This window comes from Drosophila subpulchrella, chromosome 2L, assembly GCF_014743375.2.
Source record: "Drosophila subpulchrella strain 33 F10 #4 breed RU33 chromosome 2L, RU_Dsub_v1.1 Primary Assembly, whole genome shotgun sequence".
Lineage (NCBI taxonomy): Eukaryota > Metazoa > Arthropoda > Insecta > Diptera > Drosophilidae > Drosophila > Drosophila subpulchrella.
Genome location: NC_050610.1, coordinates 18,047,683 through 18,067,459, shown reverse-complemented (window position 1 = coordinate 18,067,459; position 19,777 = coordinate 18,047,683). Strand labels below are relative to the sequence as shown.

General features: G+C 35.2%; 1 protein-coding gene across 18 annotated transcripts in view; it reads right to left on the bottom strand.

The window, feature by feature from the left end:
• Positions 1-19,777, bottom strand: part of LOC119548817 (restin homolog) — a 27,572-nt gene extending 7,795 nt beyond the window's left edge. For 2 of the 18 annotated variants that reach the window (XM_037856415.1, XM_037856426.1), the window contains exons 1-8: positions 18,631-18,895; positions 8,791-8,853; positions 2,144-2,299; positions 1,865-2,080; positions 1,627-1,792; positions 1,342-1,519; positions 1,057-1,119; positions 63-173 (exon numbers count right to left, since the gene is read on the bottom strand). In XM_037856415.1, coding sequence (XP_037712343.1) covers positions 63-173; positions 1,057-1,119; positions 1,342-1,519; positions 1,627-1,792; positions 1,865-2,080; positions 2,144-2,299; positions 8,791-8,853; positions 18,631-18,895 — 1,218 coding nt within the window. Of the gene's footprint in view, positions 1-62; positions 174-1,056; positions 1,123-1,341; positions 1,520-1,626; positions 1,793-1,864; positions 2,081-2,143; positions 2,300-3,983; positions 4,026-4,153; positions 4,274-8,790; positions 8,854-14,307; positions 14,516-17,836; positions 18,044-18,630; positions 18,964-19,034 lie in introns of those variants that run through there. The other 16 variants (XM_037856411.1, XM_037856410.1, XM_037856412.1 and 13 more) reach the window with 16 other exon arrangements.

Below are 19,777 nucleotides of genomic sequence, written 5' to 3'. Positions count from 1 at the left end.
TAGGGTCGCGATCTATCCGCATAGGGCAGCGGTGCGTACATGGTATCGGTGAAGATAATTACCTCGTTGATGTTCTTCTGCAGCTGCAGCGCCTGATTCTGGGCATCCTCGCGGTCCAAATCGCGCTCCACCATCAGCTGCTCCACATGTTGTTGCTTCTCGCGCAGCAGATCCTACAATATCGATCGATCGACCAAAAAATAAACAGAGCACAGAGAGCACAAAGCAAGCTTTGATGAAATGCCTGAACACACATTTACAATACAAGATAAAAGATACAAGATACAGGAGGATATAGAGATACAGATATCGATATATATATATAGTGTGGGTGTATGTACAGGAGATTATAGGGTGCAGCTGGTAGCAGGGAACACCCATTACTTTATTGTGGCTTTACCTTTTACCGGCGACAGCAAACACATATGTACATGCAAGTAAAAGTAGCAAATTTAACAAAACATTGAACAGTCAACACGTAATCAGCAAAAGCGTGCAGGAAATATTTAAATATTGTTTATAATAACATTGTGAAATAATCAACCAACTCAAACACATGGCATAAAATGCATAAAGACTTCATAGGCATACATTTATTATTAATTTACATAGTTTGTTTTGGTGGGGTTTTTGTTGTTTGATTGGGGTGGGTTTTTGTTGTGTAGTGTTTTGTGTGAACTGGTGTCTTATGTTAGTTATACGCTTACAAACTAAGGGTTAAACCACAGTTATACAGAAAGAATTACCCGATCCATTAACGTAAAAATCTTTATTAATTGTCTTGAGAAATAAAATAAGATATTGCAACACCAAAAATATTTCTAAGATTTTATAATGTCATAGATATACATTTTAAAGATACAGATAGATACAGCAAAGTAAAAATTATATATTTATCAATTATAATTTAAACGTTTATGGATTGGGTATACTAACAGCGAGTACAGCTTATACGCATACAGCTCTGCAAACTAATAGAGCTTATAAGACCGAAAGGAAAAAACCAACAGCGAATACCATACAATTTATTTGTGGATCTTGTAGATGTTAGCATACCTGCATGGAATATTGGCTTTTCGGCGTCGCTAAAATTGGCTTAACGGGCGTGATCGACTTGCGCTGCTAGGAACGGAACGGGATTTTGCGATTAGAATTGGAACGCGTTAGTACCAGGGTTCAAAATAAATTATCAAATAGGTTAAGGGATTAAATTTAAAAAGTAACAAAGAACAGAACCAGAACTTTTAACAGTATTTGTGTTTTGTTTTTAGGGACTTTTAGAGTGTTCTTGGATGAACTGGTTGGGTTGGGGGGTGCTCATCTCGAGGTCACCGCTTATACCTGAGCATTCATGCGCATGCGCGACGTGGCCGTGGTGGCGATGCTGTTCATGGTGCCGATCGAGGTGAGGGACTCCCGTGATCCGGTCCTCGAAAGACGCGTTTTCTTCGAAGACGGCGATAGCGAAACCTTCGCTATAGGTACAAACACCCCGTACTTGGGCTTGCACTCGAAGTATCTGCAATGGAAGATGGTTAGTTTTTTATCTTTGTCATATAAGGCAATATAAATCTTTAAATATTCTATTAAATTTTATTTATTTTTCCAACGGGTTATTTGGTTTACCTTATATCATCCACAGCTCCATCGTTCTTGCCGCTTGGCTCATCCAATTCCACGCCGCACCAATTGCCAGGAGCGAATTGTGTCTCACCCAAATAGCGTAAAATACCAGGACGACTGCCAAATCCAGAGGAGACAATCACACGATCGCCCACAGCCATTCCGTTTTCTGTTTAAGATTTTGTGAAAATTTTGTTGAAATCTTAAAGAATTCTCCTCCTTTTCTCATAAGAAAACTTACTGCCACCAATGCCTGGACTGCGAAGCATAGAGCTACGAATACTCGCAGTTGGGGAGACTGTGCGCGATCTGTCCGGGGAGTTTTTGGCCAAGGGAGAAGTCGGTGTCTGGGCCCCAGACATGGGATATGTGGTAAGACGTGTGAGGCGTGAGAAAATGCCGCGTTTCGGCTCGCACTGGAAGTATCTTTTGCCCGACACACAGCCATCGTTTTTACCTAGGGAAAGTTAAGAATTAAAATTATAGTTCCTAAGATAGAGAATCCTAAATCCCTTCTTACCATTTGGTTCATCCAGGACCACGCCCGCCCATTCGCCGGGTGCAAAGTGTGTTTCGCCAATGTAGGCAATCTGTCCGGGACGAAGGCCACCAAGCCAAACCCGCTGGCCAATGATGAACTGCTCTGTATTTGCTGTCAGCACTGCGCTGTTGTGATCTGTTCAAGGGGTAATCAATTACAAGTTGGGAGGTCCCATTAGTATCATCCGTTAGGTCATCAATCATAATACTAGATATATACACAATGCTAAAATTGGCTAGACTGCGTTTTCATTTAGCTCTTCCAATAGAGTTCATTTTTCATTTGTGTTCCACTTGCGAATGATGTCATTTGGCGCATTTGCATATACCCCTGCTCAATAGAAAACCATTGAGAACGATCCCCCGCATAATGAATATCTATTCTATAAACGGATTTTAGCTTTGTAAACTTGACATTTGCAAGCTGTTCAATATTCCACTTCTAAGTCAAAAGTGGCTATGAATACTCTCCGAGATTTCACTTTTAAATACCAATTTATTTTCTATATGTCTGGGGGGAAAAAACCATTAAGTGGAAAATTACAGGAAACAAGCGGATTAAAAAAGCTAAATAAAAATTGCATGCAGCTCAGTGAAGTCATAACAACATTTTGCCAAGTTTGGCTGTCGTGTCAGTTAATTTAATTTTGTTGTTGACTGCAGCCACCCACATCTATTAGATATGGCAACTTGTTCATAATTTTCACATTGCCGTTGCTGAAATTGAACTGCATTTATAAATGCATTTGAGTTACACATATATATACTTCATACTTCATTAGTTTTAAATCGAATGTAGATTTTCTGTTTAAATGGTATTGTATTACACTCCAATTATTAAACCAAATTTTTTCTATGACATTTAAAATTTATGTGAATCTGGTATCTATTTTCATTATTATTTAATAAGCTTGAAACGAACTTGAAACTAAGTATGACATAAAAAGCTTAAGTTTATAAATTTTTTTGCAATAAAATATATTTTATATCTTCGAAATTTATTTGTCAGCCATTGCTTTGAATAGTAAAAGTTACAGAAACAAAACCCACAAAGCCCTTCACTAAAATTAACATAAACCAAGAAAGTTGAAGCTAATCCATCAATCCCCTACCTTGTTCATGTATTACTTAATTTATTTTAATAATTTTCATGGATTAAGTTTTCTCATCAATTCATTTGCTATTAAAACCGTAACGATTTTGCCCCAAATTCATTAATACACGGATTTGGCCAATTTAAATTTGGCAAAGATTAAACATCAAACGTGCATAGTTAGCCCCAGAAAGACCTTGACTTGCTGCTACATTAAGTCAGTGTAAATATTGTCACAGCAATGGCTCATTAGCGATGCAATTACACCCACAGTGAGAGGTAAATTTGAACACGTTTTCAGTGGCTCATTAGGCTTTGTTAATTTGACAATACTTGGGGCTACCGAAGATGCCGAGATATACCTACATGCCTTCTGCGTGGAAAATTGTTTGACATTTTGGCCATAAATTTGCGCTCTTTGCGTTTCTGCAGAATGACCGTTTAAGGAGCGAGCAACTGGCCTAGATGCATAGATACATAAACGCCAGCCACCTGCGCAAATGGCTAGAACTAGACACGCTCTGCAGATACAAGATACTATTCTAATACACCTTAAAAAAAAATCAACAACTAAAGTCTATAATATACCTATATATATATCATAATATCCCTTATGGAAACCAAAGATCCTACTGTTTTGTCAGCCAATTAAGACCCCATCGATCATCAGTTAAGATCGTTTTTCATCTCTGTGTACCAGCCTCCCACAATCGTAGCGAATGCTTACCTGAGCTGCGACGTCGCCCAGTGGCCTCTAGATAATAATCATCTTTAGCGTTGGTAAACAAAAACAGAAACGAAAACAAAACAAACAGAAAAGATACAGATACAAAAACGAGATACCAGATAAAGATACATGCGACTGGCAAAATGGCGATGGCGGGCAAAAGAACTTACAAGATGTGCGACTTCCAGCCTCCGATTTTAGCGAACGTCTAGCGGGCGAAAAGCGATCCCAATCGGATGTGGGTGAGAGCGAAGATCGCGTAAAGCGCCTGACAGTCTCTTGATAGAGATCTATAGACGAGTTTATACATATATATATATATATATGAAGTAAAGCCGATTTTCCATAAAAATGCATTTGCAATTGTTTAACATTTCGTTGTGTTTTGTGGGTGTTAACTGAGCAAGCTGTGCAGCAAGTTTTCCTCACTTTTCCCCTTTTTGTTATATAGGTAGGTATATATATATGCCTTATACATATTATTGTATTGGTTAAAAATTAGCGCATTTGTGTTAGGCCCAATTTGCTCTTTTGGGTTGTGAAAGTTTTTTGGCAGCCTGTGTGCTTAGGTTTCTTGTCTTTAATAAGATCTTGGCCGCAAGCAGTTGTGGTAAAGGTTAGATGGCACAAAAAATAGCGAACGGTAATCTGAGATGATATTAAGCTCGAAAAATATAGGTATGGCTTAAAAAAGAGAGAGAAAAGATTGGCGCGTGCTTGTAATATGGTTTTAGTGTAACACCTCATACAATTTCTCCTGATTTATCTGATTTGTGAAATAAATTAATAAAAGTTGACAAGTTGTGAAAAATTGTTGACCTTTTTTTAAATTATATTTTTGTATCAAGCTAAATAAATAATTTTTAAAAAAATCAATAAACTATTGTATCTTCTGAATTTTATAAACCCACCAAAGCAGATACCGTGATTTTTCTTTAAATCTTTCGCTAAATTATGTGTGTCAAATTGTTTATTGATATTGATGTGTATCTCATTCTTTCTTTTCCAACTTCAACTTTCAAAATCAATTTGCACTTTTGCCAAAAGTCCCCAAGAAAGAGCAATAAAAGCATAAATCAATTAAATTGTCGACAGTTTGGTAACGTTTTCAAAGCCACATTGAATGACAGCAGGAGATTTAAAAACACAATTGCAGCGGACAAAAGAGATGTTCACGAGAAGGAAGGAGATCGAGAAAAGATTTCAATTTTTCAATTGCACGATTTCGGTTTCCGTTTACTTTTCTGTACACAGCGAAAAATTTAAGCTTAATAAATATTAAGAAACAATTGCCAATTTAATTTTAAAATGTTTAAGTTATTAAATTATAAATTGTATTTAACGTATTTCTTTTGACTGTGTTTATATTGTAAAATAGATTACTTTAGACAATACATGTTTAAAAAACTTATTTAAAAAATCTTTTATTGTATATATATTTTTTGCTGTGTACCAGTTCATCTTCAGCTGTGCGCTGTGAAAACCTCAGCTTGTGTACGTCATGTAGTTAATTGTGTTTTTGTCAGTTGAAATTGCTTTTATTTTCCCCGTTTTTAAAATAATTTTTCTTCATTTGTAATTTACGCCAGACATGCTCTGCTTGAGTACGAGTACGAGTACGAGTGTGTTGAAGATGCCTTCGACCGGCTTGTGTGTCTTGTGGGCTACTGTTTTCGGCTAATAAACCGATTGCGTTGGCCCAGCCATGACATGACATGGGTTGGCCAGACCAGCCGACTTCAAGGTTCAATTGTATATTGTATCTGGCAGATACACTGGCTTTTACTGGCATTTGCTACCGTTCGCCGATCGTGCAAGACAATTTGTTATTATTTGCCATTATATATCATGACGGTAGCAATTTATTTTCTATATCCCACATGTTCGTAACCATTTTTTTTTAATTATCACAATTGGGTGTTGTAACTGCTTGTATCTGTATCTCGTGGTGAGTGGTTCCCTTTTTTTATATTTCAAACTTTCACTAATTGTAAGAAAGGGGAAACATTTTCTCCGTTCTGTACTCGTATCGGTTTTTATGCAATGGCGGCTGTAGAGCAGCCAATGTCAGGCCATAAATCAGACTGGACTTTACCTTCGCTAATTTAAGCACCTTTCCCCTCGTCGCTGGTAAATTGCAACATTTAACTGTGAAACGTCGTCATTCTAAAAATACGCACGCACCTAGATGACAAACAATTTCCTTGCAGTTGACATTCAGTGTCAGTGCTGCTAATGAACTCATGTATCTGACAGATACAGATGAATCATCAAAGAGCACCGCTCACCCGGCCAAAGCCAAGTGGAGTGTGGCGCCGCCAATAGTTGACTTGACTTGGCCAAAAGGCAACCCGGCCCGGCTGCGACCCACTTTGCTCACGATTCTGGCCAAAATGAAGCGGCAGCCCAGAGATACACAAGTCGAAATCGAAAACAAATATTTCGCTAGCCATTTATGGCGGATAGATCGCGCGCTGCCCGGCGATAAATCAGCCAACAGTGCTGGCCATGTCAATAGCACATTATCTATTGAGATGATTAAACAACATTTAATTAAACTAAACTGTGCGCAGGTCGCTAGACCAACCGCCTTCCCGATCTCCTCCTTTTTGTTTATATATCCCCGTGTAGGTTGCAATTGCAGTTCTAAGCGATTCGTATCTCGATTTAATGTGGGTCTATACACTGAAAAAAAATTATAAAAGCTACATTTTATTTTTTTTATTTTACTATTTTTATAAAATTCCTATAACAACTTTAATAAAAAAATCAATTTCATTCTTAAGAATTATCAAACCCCTTAAAACTTTGGAAGTCCCAATGCCAAAGGATATATTTTCGGGAGTTTTCTCAGTTTAAAGTCTACTTTTTACCATAAAGACAACAAATTTGACATAGAAAAAGCTGTTAAATATCAAAACTGTACTTGTTTTTTAAGAAAAATCAAAACCTATTCCCATCTAATTTAATTTAAAAAGAACTAATACAAAGGTTTAAATAAATCCTAGTCGTATTTCGTCGGTTAATTGGCAATAAATATCTTTAGTTATTTCTGTTTTCCTCAGATGTTTTGTAATACATTTTCGCGTGTATTTTCCTGCCTTACAAACCAATTTCTGTCCAGTTTTTACTGCAGCTTCGGCTACCCACATATCGAGTAGTTTTTCACAACCCCAGGCTCGGACTGTGCATGACTTACATGACTTTTCGGCATGTTAAATGCAAATCCATCTGCGAGTCTCTCTGGCAAATGCCGACAAAAACTGATTATTAGCTGTTGATTGCCGATCTCTAATTCCTGTTCACTGTGGGCTGCGCCAACATTTCCACTGAAATGCACAAGTGGATACAGTAAAGCTTTTCATGAGAGTGCAGTCTGGATAAATATAGCACTGTTATAAATACAAATTTTATTTGGGGGTGTGGCTGAAAGTAATTTAGTTACAAGCCCCTGATTTAATCTTCGAATTTCCCGACGTCTTGACTTAGTGTTTCGCAACTTTTAAATATTCCGCTTTAAATATTCCCTACTGTACCTGTTGTAGCACGCCAATTTTTATCTCAATTGATTTAATTTCTGCTCATTGTTCTGGGCACACAATAATTGCATCGCCAATGGATTTATATGAATATTTATCTGCCATTATTTGAAATGCTAAATGTTTTCAACAGTAATCTTTGTGCGACAAACTAGAATTTTACCAAATAGAAAACGGGTTTTCTAGATGAAGATGCTTACGTGACTCGCGCTGATCGCCTAAAGGCGTGTCCCATATATTATTAATTATAGATGTATACTATATAGAAAATACCCAAAAAATCCGGTTGAGCCTCTGTTCCAGTCGCGTATTTCGCATTACAATTAAAATTTGTTAAAGTTTAGAACGTGTTTCGATTGCGAAATAAAAAATACAATTAAGACACACATGTGGCAGAAGGGCAAACAGTTGAATGAACATTCCAATGAAAACGGCGTCGTCTGTAAAGACGATTTTAGCCTAATGAAGTTGCCCTACGGCTAAGTTAAAAAGCGATTAAAATTATGACTGATTACGGCTGACTTTGATAGGCCTTTGATTGGAATATATGAATGGGGGATATAGATACAATCCCTAGGCTGTCGCAGATCGTGAGATTGGTTTGACATTTTGCCTATCTGAGGGAAGATGTTGCATACACAAGTAGATAAGGCAATGAAATGTCTGTTTTTTTGTTCCCAGATCACTGAACCAAAAGTTAGAGGGAGGAAGGAACAGTGTCTTGGTTCAGGGTTAATACAAATTGCATTGAGGTATACAAATTGTTAATGAAATGGAAATGATTACTAGGTCGATAAACGTAAACAAGCCTGATAAGATACAGAGGTATTTCATTTTCCTTTCCACATTTTAGTTAACTGGGTTAAAGATTTTTAAATATGTGTTCCAATTCGTTTTCGTTTATAAGTTTATCAATATTTCATACACAATGTGAGTTCCATATGATTATTTGAAGTGACTTTAGATAAAGTGTTTTTTCGTATATCTCTTTATCCAGGATTTTTCCTGTTTTTGATCTGTAATTGACTTTTATTATTTTATGACGTAGTTATTAATACCTTGCAAAAAATTCCCATCGTTCCCATGTTATGCCCAAAAAGATGTTAACACTGATGTGTTAATTTCGCCCACATCAACAAGCGATTAATTGAAAATTAATTATAAATTAATAATGTCGTGGGAAGAGATTAAATGTAACGCAGAAGCCAATTAAAATGAATAAAAAATGCAATCAATTAAATATAAGTGAAACATAAAAGTGTAATTACCTGTATAAGCCGAATTGATCGAACTTAAATTGTCATCGCTTTCACGACTCATGCTGGCGGTGTCTAAAAATAAAATTAAAAACGGAAAAAAGAAACATGCGCAAAATAACGCAAAGTGAGCATAGCAAATTAAGAGCACATAAAAGTTAACTTAAAATTATAATATAATTACAGCTAAGGGCCAAGCCAAGCAAATTCAGGCCATGGTAACGGGCCCAGAAAGCTTAGCCAAGAAAATAAGGCTAAAATAAAAGGCATACAAAAAAGTAATGTGCAAAAGTGGCAATTAGTTATGGGTCGCTCTGGCAGATCAACCTCCCCACCCCAAAAGAGTCTTATTTCATTTGAAAGAGATTAGATAACTAAGAGAGTGTTGGGTGAAGGTTTTCTCGGAATTGCTTGAAAGATATAGGCAGCTTAGCCAACTGCTTCCGCAGACTTAAATGACTGAAATTTTCCGCAAAAAGATATTCTGAAAACAACTCTGCATTATCTTTTTTTTAAGTATTCAAAGTATTCAAAGACTAATGACGAGCATCCAACAAAATATATTAAAGATCTACTGTTTTATATTTACATATAAATACCATTAGAGTATATTATCAAAGATCTTAAAGGCAAAAAATATGATCAGTTAAAAATCAAATGAGGCTTAAACTTGACATAAATATAAAACAACGATCAAATATATATAAAGTAACATGATATTTTGTGGCATTTCAAAGTTTATAGCCCGTAATTTTCAAAACAGATCAATTTATCTAAATAAATATATTCTGGGTATTTAACCAATTCGTTATCTGAAAAGCTGTTTAAAAAACTAATGAATACAGAAGTTGCTAACAAGATAAGACCAGAAAATCATACAGACTATGGATCACAAAACTCAATGACTATAAAATTAATGTCAATTCATTCCCTTGGGAAACACAACCTGTAGATGCTTCGCCAACATAAATTAGCAGTTTCAGCTAAAGTAATCCATCAATATTATGCAAAAACTGAAAAAACCAGTTCCAATAACAGAACGAAACTAGACACCATTTAGTGACCTATAAAAAAAAGGAAATAGCCAACAGAATTTTAAACATAAATTCGAATTGACATTTGACTTTTTCACCTGCAATCAATATTTGTTTACCAAAGCCACCATTAACAACCTAACGAGAAAAGTTAAACAAATAAGCATCTTAAGTGTTTTTATTTTTTATTTGTGAATAATTAATATTCCGACAGACGCGAGTGTTTTCGATTTTGAGATAAGCTGAAAAACAACTTAATTATTGTTTGTTTGCTTTGTCAAATTATGAAAAAGACTCTTCAGACACTTTTGGCTAAAAAGCCAGCGAAGAATGCTGAAAGTAATTTGCTTTGTATTTGGTCAGTTGCCATAAAAATTCGATTGTGCAACCCACACATAATGGGAATTGGAATTTATTTCGACTGCTCGATTGCAGACTTGAAAATGTGGGCGTGTCGCAATTTATAACAGTATTTAAGAGCCAAAAATGGACATAAATGTCATCATTAAAGGAGATCCCTTCATCCATCATCCATCAAATCTAATGGGAGTCGCTTAAATATTAGTTTGGGTGAAGTTTTGACAAGAAACAGTTTGTTTAAACAATTTAATTATTACTTTATTTACTTTTTGAATAATAATTATTTACCAATTTATTCTTAAACGTTTTGGACATCTCTCATAAAATTATGATTGTAAAAAGGCAATACCCATTTTATTTATGTGAAACCCTTGAGCGTTAATCATTAAATATTAATTTAACAAATATATTTAAGTACGCATGTCTGTTGAAAACTTTAACTTAGCACTTTGGGCTATTTCAAGCGAGACTTAAGTGCTTCGGTCCGAGAATTGTGTAAGTGACGTGTTAATTTATTTGACTTTTGCCTTCTCTGTTCTTGCTTAGAGCTTTATTGCATACGAAATAATTAAAAGCACTGAAGTGTAAGCTAAACAATGGGCAAACGAAAGAGAACTCGAAAAATGACCAAAAAGTGATTAAAATTGTTGTTTAATTGTTAAATGTTCAGCATTCGCGCTGAAGTACTTGGTTTTGGTTGGGGTTTGATATGGCAAAGAAAAAATAAAAGGGAGAGGTAACATCCGGAACCCATTTTTATTATAGATTGAAAAAAATATCTTACCACTGTGGAAAAATTAGATATAGTCAAGATATTATAAATAAATTAACTAAATTGGTAAAAATAAATTTAAGTTTAATTCCAGGAACCCAAAATCGTTCCTCTTGTGAGGTCCACTGACTTTTCTTAATGAATACTTCCATTAAGCTAACGAAAAACTTCAGAGGCCAATAATTCATTAGAAGCAGAAAAGTATCTTAACAAAGAAGCAAACAAAAATGCTGGCCAAAAGTAAGCTTACGAATAAAAAAAGCGGAATAATGGGTTTGTTTACACGAAAGTCCAGAGAAAGACTCCGGTTCACTCAGTTGTGACAATAAATCATTTGAAAAGATTTCCAAGCCAAACAGGTGCAAACTGAAAAATTATTTCATAATCGAAAAAAAAAGAAAACCAGGTACGAACCATAAAAATTAATTAACCAAAGGTGGTTACACCTTTTTCAATTTTTTCTCTTTTCATTACCGATTTGTGTTTAGTCAAAGAAACTGTAATTAAATTGCCGGGTAAGTCAGTGAGAAAAAGTAAAAGGTGCCGCCGGCGGAAAAGCAAAGAAAAGAGGCGAAACAATAAATAAAAAATAAAAAATCATTTTCGAGGCGTGTGAAACGCAATTAGGCGAAGAAAAGCGCATTTACCGCAATTAAATGCTCATAAATGAGTGGCAAACAAAGTGCAGTGCAAATTAGCCGGGGCGTATACGTGATATAACAGCATCGCACATTACTCATACGCCACATAAACCACCCACCTCGACTAAAGTTGCCCTCTCGATGCCAACAATTGTAGAACAAATACCTAGCTGAGCTCATTGGGGGAAGCTTGAAAAAATATATTAATATAAATCAAATATAACGAACGCCAACAGCAACAATAAAATTGTGTAAACAAACCGACCAAAATTGAGTGGAATGACGACAGATCATTATTACCGGTGGCGGGATCCACAGCAAATATATAAAAGTATATAGAATTTGTTTTCGGAAGTTGGTGTGAAATATATGGGTGTTTCATCCCAGTTGGACAGATGGGATGATCAGTCTGTCAAGGTGTTGCCTTCAAAAGGCTTTATGACATCGCTACCACACGCCCACCAGTTTGTACAGGTGGATTGTGTAATCTTCATATATCTAGTTCTATATACGATCTTTCAATACCATTTGTGTAAGCAGCCGAAGCCTTGAAAATTTTGCGAAATTACCTATGAATAATCTTTTGCGTTTTAAAATTTACATTTCAGTTTTCCTAACTTTTACTGGGTAGATATAGTAGATCATTTATATTATATATGTATTATATCTCTATATAAAGATACAGATTCAAATATATCTCATACCAAACTTCAAAGTTTCCAAAAATAGCTCCAGATTATTTAACTGATTCTTCAGCTTTTATCTAATATTCCTCTATAATCAACTAAAAATTCTTTGAAGATATCTCCATCTCTCGCCGTCTACAATCAGTAGACTTATCAGCATCCAAAATGAGTAAGAATTGCACTACCTAGCGAAATAATTCGTGTAGATCTCACACTCATTTCTAATTCAAAGATAACATGGCAACAGCCAAAGTTATAGCCTTTTTGTGTTGGCAATGTCGCTGCCAAAGAGAGAAACCCAAAATAAAAGTGTGTTTTCCTTATCAACAGTGTTGTTGTGCCGGTTTCAATAGAACCAAAATAATAATAACTACAACAAAAAAAAAAAGAAAAATGCTGGGCTGATAAAATACCAGTTAACAATAACAATGCCAAAGCCAAGGCGAATGAAAACATTTGGTCTGGTCCAAAATGTGTAGACAATTGACAGACAAAATGTGCGTTATGCGAACGGAACGTGGCAGTGAAAAGAAAGCCACAAAACGGAAAGAAAGTTAACCGCAGACAACTAAATATAAAAATTGAAATTTGCATACAGTGTTAGCCGCCGGTGGAAGCCAACTTCATTTGGCAATAAGACGTCAACGACGAGCCCCACAAGAAAAAAAAAAATCAAACAAACAAATAAAACAAAAACCAAATTGCACTAAAAATCAAAGTCTTGAGCAATATGCAAATATTGCCACTGTGAAAGTCATTCCATTTCGCATATACCTATATCTACGTATTTTTAGACTGATCAGCATTTGTGTCTCTTTCAGTCAAAATACAAATCAGCAATAACAAATTTGTATATCTAATTAGCGGTTAACCGCAAATTTTCAATACAATCCGCAACCGAACTTTGTTATTGCTGTTTCGGCAAATGAACTTTTGTTGTTGCTTAGAGTTTATTGTAGATACAGATAGATATAGAATGCCTTAAGGTTATCTCGTCGATTTAGCCGACATTTCAATGAGCGGGAGGTTGGGGACACGTGCTTAGCCCATTTACATGTTTTTTATGCGTCAATTTACTTATGTAAGTACTTGTAAACAGGAAAATGCGGATGTCAGCGGAAAATCCCTAATTAGCTTCGTTCTCAGCACATCGATAATGGCTTATGGAAAGGGCTAGAAGTACATGATTGTGGAAATGCCAAGGGTCAAACCCTGAGAACTATTGTTTTACAGATCTTGGAAATCACTTTTGTAAGGGAAATACACTTTTTTAGTCTAAACATTTTAAAAATTATCAATTTAGAAATCATTCAAGTTGCCAATCATTTTAAATTAATATATCTAAGTCCTTGGTCTTTGTTTTCATGGTCTCTAGTTTTGCATAATTGCTACTTTTATTATTTTAAACTAGGTTTACTACCATACATCCAGTCCAAAATTGCAATTTAATTAGTCACACGACTGTAAAAACCAAGGAAATTTCGGAATGTTATTTATTGATCTTTTTGCCAAATTATCGTTGTCATTGAATTGAACATACATAAAAGAGCCAAGCCCTAACAACATAGGAAAAATGATAAGCACCTAAAATTGTTATAATTGAATGGAGAGATGGTAACTAAATATCTTATCGTTAAGTGCAATAAAACCAAATTAAACAAAAGAACTTGAAAAATTTCTAGGCTTGCCTAAGACAAAAAAATAAATAAATATGAATAAATATTTATGAGGCCAGTATGTGAAAATCACAGCCAAATCACAGTTTCACAGAGCAACAAAAGAATACATTTGATTAACAAATGGTAATCAACCAGACGAAACCAAGGTCAAAGGCTGTCACTTAAAATATGAAAAGCAAAAGTTTCCAAAAATATCTCGCACCGAAATAAACTGACATCCTTTTAGGGCAACTACAAGGACGGGAAAAAAGGTTCACAAAACTTTTGACTTAACAGTTCCTTGTTATGAGCCTGATATTTAGAGTCTTGGATATTCAGATATAATGTTTGTAATTTTAAACTGACACTCCAAATCACCTTTTGTGAGTTTTATATCGATGAATTGGTTTTGTTTTAAAGCTGGCTTTTATTTTGGATTTGTTCAATTTCGTTTGCGTGTTCACTATATTGTAGCTATAGTATAGAGCCGATCAAGTTCAATTGGTTGCCATCTGAGCTGGAATAACGCGTCCAACACGTCCGCTTCGCGAAAAGTCGTTCAAGTAACTGAACGGCGAGCGCCAATCGCAAAGCGAAGCCAGCGCAAACTTTGAGATACTTTTTTTGGTCGGCGCTCTCTCGCCGAAGCGGATTGGCAATCCGGAATCGCAGCTTTGTTGGCCAGTGCTTAATAGCAGACACTGTGGCAATGCGTCCGCGCTTTCTGTGTTTTTATTGAATAAACGTCTACTCGCGTAAAATAAGAGCCGTAAAAAAATTGTTTTTATTTTCAACTTTTGCACGGACGCGTACGTTAAGTAAATCCAGCAAACAAAGTGTTGCCACATGGCTGCAAATTTTCTTCTTTTTTTTTGAATTGATATTGATCGATCGGTTGATGGCTTTTATCACTTTGTTCCTAAGTGCAGTGAAAGCTTCACAAAAATAATTGGGATGATGGGTCAAGAGATTGCAATGTCAATAATTCATCTCTCGTTTTTTCATAAAGATATTTTCTAGATAAGAAGTAAGAATTAATGTTCCAATTTTATATTTCTTAAGTTTACTTCTTAAAAAGATGAGATCACTTTATGATTTTTAAAATTTTTAACAAAATAACTCAGGGTTTAATTTGTAAGCTTTGCTTAAATTTTTTGTTAAGATTACTCAGAAAGTTATTTATCATAATTATGATTCACAGGTTATGTTTAGATGAACAATTTCAGTGCACTAATACTTTAGTTCCTAGATTTTTTAATGTTCATGTAGCATTTTTAATTCTTTTACATTTTTTAAATGAATAAGATTACTTTATAAACGCAAAACAATATTTTTTGAGTATTTAATGTTAATATACGACAGTCTAACACAATTTTTTAAAATCCAATTTCTCAGATGTTTTGCTAGTTTTTAAAAATGTAGTTTAATTTTTGGTGAATAAGATGTATATTTAGATACTTTTAATTTAAATTAAATTTACTTTCTAAGATGGTCCGCAAATCCTTACATAACTGTAAATTTTTATTTTCTTTGCATATTCCTTTTACTTTTTTAAGTAGCTTTTAAAAATTTAAAGTCCATTAGTGAGCTTTGCACAAAAATGTGTGTGTCTTTATTATTAAAATTTCCACGTAGTGAAACAAATTAACAAATGCTTAGAGTGATTCAACTACTAAATTCGATTTAATCAAAGTCAATTATTTTTAGATTGGTCTGTGAATCACCTATAAAGAAAGGCAATGAAAATGTACAAGCTGTGCATGGAAATGCCTTTTTATATTTATAAGTTAAGGGCTGCAGAGAAGGGAAGTTGAGGGAAAACTAATATATTTTATACGAATCATTACCACACGGATCAGTCAATTATGCAATGGATCACACTATGCGCTATTCCTTTTTGGTAAGATACTCTTATTTTTTGGATGAAATCTGAAACGTTTTTTGTTCAAACATTCAACACGTGTCCTCAATTATAAAGATTTCAACGGCTTAATGAAGTGAAGTCAAATATAAGTAAGACAAAAAGTTGCTAATCATAACAATAATATTGACTCTCCCACTCAGTTGGTGATGTAAACAAAACCGAGCTTTATCTAGAATCTAATGGAGTAATCCCCCGCCAGACGATGCTCATCCATTAGACGTCAATCCCGGACCCCATGTCGATTCAATCTTAATGCAAAGACAAATGAGCTTTCTGTTTTATGGACGACAGAGAGAGGCTGGCTCCACTTTTGTTTCCGATCGAAACCTAATAAAAGTGACATAAGCTCATCCACGAGCACCTCAGCCATGTGGCGACCGCAAAAGATCATATCAGATCGGCTGAGAACGGAACCCGGCATCAAAATGCGCAGCGCAAAAACACCTCGAAAGATCGGAACACACAGAGTTACATACCAGAAGATACATTTTGTGTGTATTTTCTGTGTCATCGCCAGAACAAAATTCAATTAGGGAGCGACAGAGAGAAAGATTGCCGGCCGGTCGCCAGGTTTTTTTTTCTAGGTTCCGAGTTGGGGAGATTTTTCTCAGACGTGTGACATTGAGTGTGGCGAGGTAAATGACAGGTCTTGGCAGAGAGTCAAACAGTCCGTTTCAGAATGTTAGGAGAGATTTTAGAAAGCTGATTTGGCCAGCGGATCAAAGCGTTGAGCTTGGAACTGATTTGGTTTTAGACAGCGAGTCAAATATCTGTGTCTTATGTTAGTAATTGCTTAAGGTTGACCAAAGTAGACCAACACTTCCTTACAAGCTTGATTATTACTTGGATTGTTTACTAACCAAGTAATATAACTACTTCAATAATTGCCTGTCGCAAATAACTTAATTCCATTATTATGTGCAATAAACAATCATGTTGTAATTATTAAATTACTTTGTAATGTAACTGAGTTGGTAATATATTAAAAATAAGCTGGCGATCCAATCTTATGAAAGAGGTAATCAAAATTAGTGATTTTAACTAAAAGTTCTCATGGGTGCTACATTTTTCCCAACCACTGTACGCATCACATGCACTTCGTGACTCAGTTTAATCTGTAATAACATTGCAATACATTTTTGTGTTTATTTTGGGTAACAATGCCCGGAGGCTTTCTATGATTTTGCGGTTACATTGCGACTGTCAATTGGATATGGAACGTGTGCCTGTGAAATAGAAAACCCGTCGATCAATCGATGGATCGTTTGGCAGATCGTTTGCTATATGGGCCAGTGGGTCGCCGATTGTTGACGGTTGCGGTTAGGTTACGTGCCTGAAATGAGCCACATTGGGCGGATCAATTAAATGGTAGCAGCACTTGCCTAATTGGCCATAATTCTCCTTCCCAAAAAACACTTTTCGGGGCAGCTCTATAATTATGATCGAGAGTTTCGAGTAGGCGGCAATTTGTTTTGTTTATTTTTGTCTTGCGCGTTGGTGTACCAAAACGATTAAATAATTGAGTGAAGTGAAGCATTTGTTTACTAAACAAAACGGTTGACGGTGGGAATTACACATTTATATTATTAATGGGTTCCCCTCTGTAAAAGAATTTAGATTTTTTTTCCAAAGTATCTATACATTTTTGTAGAGTTCAATGTAGTGCAAAAAGTGCACTCAAAGTGGGTGGGGTCAGCGTATATATTTTCAGCAAGTGAGTGGGTCTGTCATCGTTCCATTAGATCATTATATTCGCGTATAGTATATACAAAACAACATCTAGTGGGTGCCTATGTAGGTGGATGCAGTTGGTTCGAACCGGAATTACAGATGACTTGTTTGAGCCCAAGATATAAACACAAAATAAGTGCAATCTCGAAATAATAAATGTTGAGGGCGGCAGAAAAATATATAGACCTTATAGATTCAACATTACAAACTCTCTTACTCGTTTATAACTTAAGATTTTTATGTTAAACTTACCACTCTTTTTGGCTTTCTTTTTTCTGCTAATACCCATTTTCGGCTAAGTTAATTTATAATAACCCCGATTAACAGTTTATTTAAACATAGTTAAAGCGATATTTTCTCGCAAAAATAATTTTCAGAATGGTTATTTAGAGACGATTGTAACACTGGCAGAATGCGCGAACTTGCTTTAAAATAAGCAAACCGGGAAAACCCTTTAAAAAAAAGTTTTAAACTGTGAAATAAAATTGATTTTGGGAAGCAAGTTAAATGTTAATTTTAATATGACACTGACAATGTTTTCAAAGGGGATTTGGTTTAAAGTTTACCGATTAATTTAAAAACGATTTTTTCGCCTTGGAACCAAAAACACACTAAAACAAAAAATGATGCTAAATCGTGACTAACAGTACTAATTAGTTGACTTTTGTTTAAAGCTGTCGTCCAAAAAATGAAATATAAAAAAACAAACAAAATATTACATTCTTTTTATTATCGATTTCCAGTAATATTAAAGTTTTTCTTATCAAAATATATCTAATCCAACTGAAACACAGATGTTTTAAAAATTATATCAAATAACATTTTTCTTCTAAATATTATTTAAAATTAGATATTTATACTCCCATTTGACGTAGAAAATTTCAGTTTAAAGATTTGCCTACAGTATGATGTGAAATAAATATAATTTGCCTTCTAATTCAGATATTTACAATATTTACACTCCAATAGACCTTTATAATCTACATTTTTTGTTTTTACTAAAAAATTACCTGGCTTTCACGTTTATACAAACGACTTAAACTCACCTCTTGGTGGTGGCCCAGATTTAGGGGTTGTGTGATTGCAGCAGGGTCTTCCGATTTTGGAAACAGACCCGGTAGATCCGAAATTGGATGGCGCCTTCATTTTGCTGGGCTGCGGGATTCCGGTAGCTGAAGCAGCGGGCGTGGGAATATTGGATCTGCTTGGACCTGGTATTTTGGAGGCAGTAGCTCCTGGTTCCGTATCCGCATTAGCTGGCGATGGAAGTGGGGCTGTTGCCCCGCCCGAATCGCCCGTCTCATCACTCATTTTTCACTTTTTACTTATCTTATCACTTCTTTAGGACACACGCGTATTAAATATAAACGATTTAAAAACTTGAGGAAATAAACATTATATTGAGTAATGTTAAATATTAGTTTAAAATGACTGAATGCTGATAACTTACCTTAACAGATTTAAGTATATAAGTAATAGTTTAATATTCCTTCCAAAAATGTGTAGCTATAAAAACAAATTGATTTATAGCATTTAGCTAGGTTTCGAACCACTGTGCCACTGTTCTTGTTGTTGTTTTATTTTGGCGCGCAGATAGGCTGTCTCACTCACACTTAGGCGGTCGCTTGGAACAGCTGATTGGAAGCGGATTTCTTTTCTTCTTTTTTTCGTTGAGCTTGAAAAACAAACAAAAACCGCTTTTTGTTGTTGCTCTGCACAGCTGAAACTTCGTTATAATTTCAAAAAAAATGCGGAACCAAAAATGTGTTGAATTAATTAGTCGCACACAAAAAACCACTCAAGGGTATTCTATTTATATGGATTAGTAATTTAGTATTTATAATTTTATATTTATTTTTGGTTGCTGGCTGCACTGATTTTCAGCTGATTTAAACTAGATTAAATTGAATCAAATTGCTTATCAATTTGTGCATTTAACACACACACACACACACGAGCACTGTTCTATTTTTTATTGTTGTTGTTGATTTGACACAGTTATAGAAGAGGAAGAACAAGAAAAAGGGGATGGAAAGGGACGCGAGAAAACGCACTCGTATTGGTGTGTGTTTAACGCACACACACAGATAAGATAAGCTCACGTACTGGCCACACCGAACTGCGAAAACGTTTTCGAAAAACAACGCGTTTTTGCTCTATTTTACACTAATTTTAGAACTTTTTGCACAATTT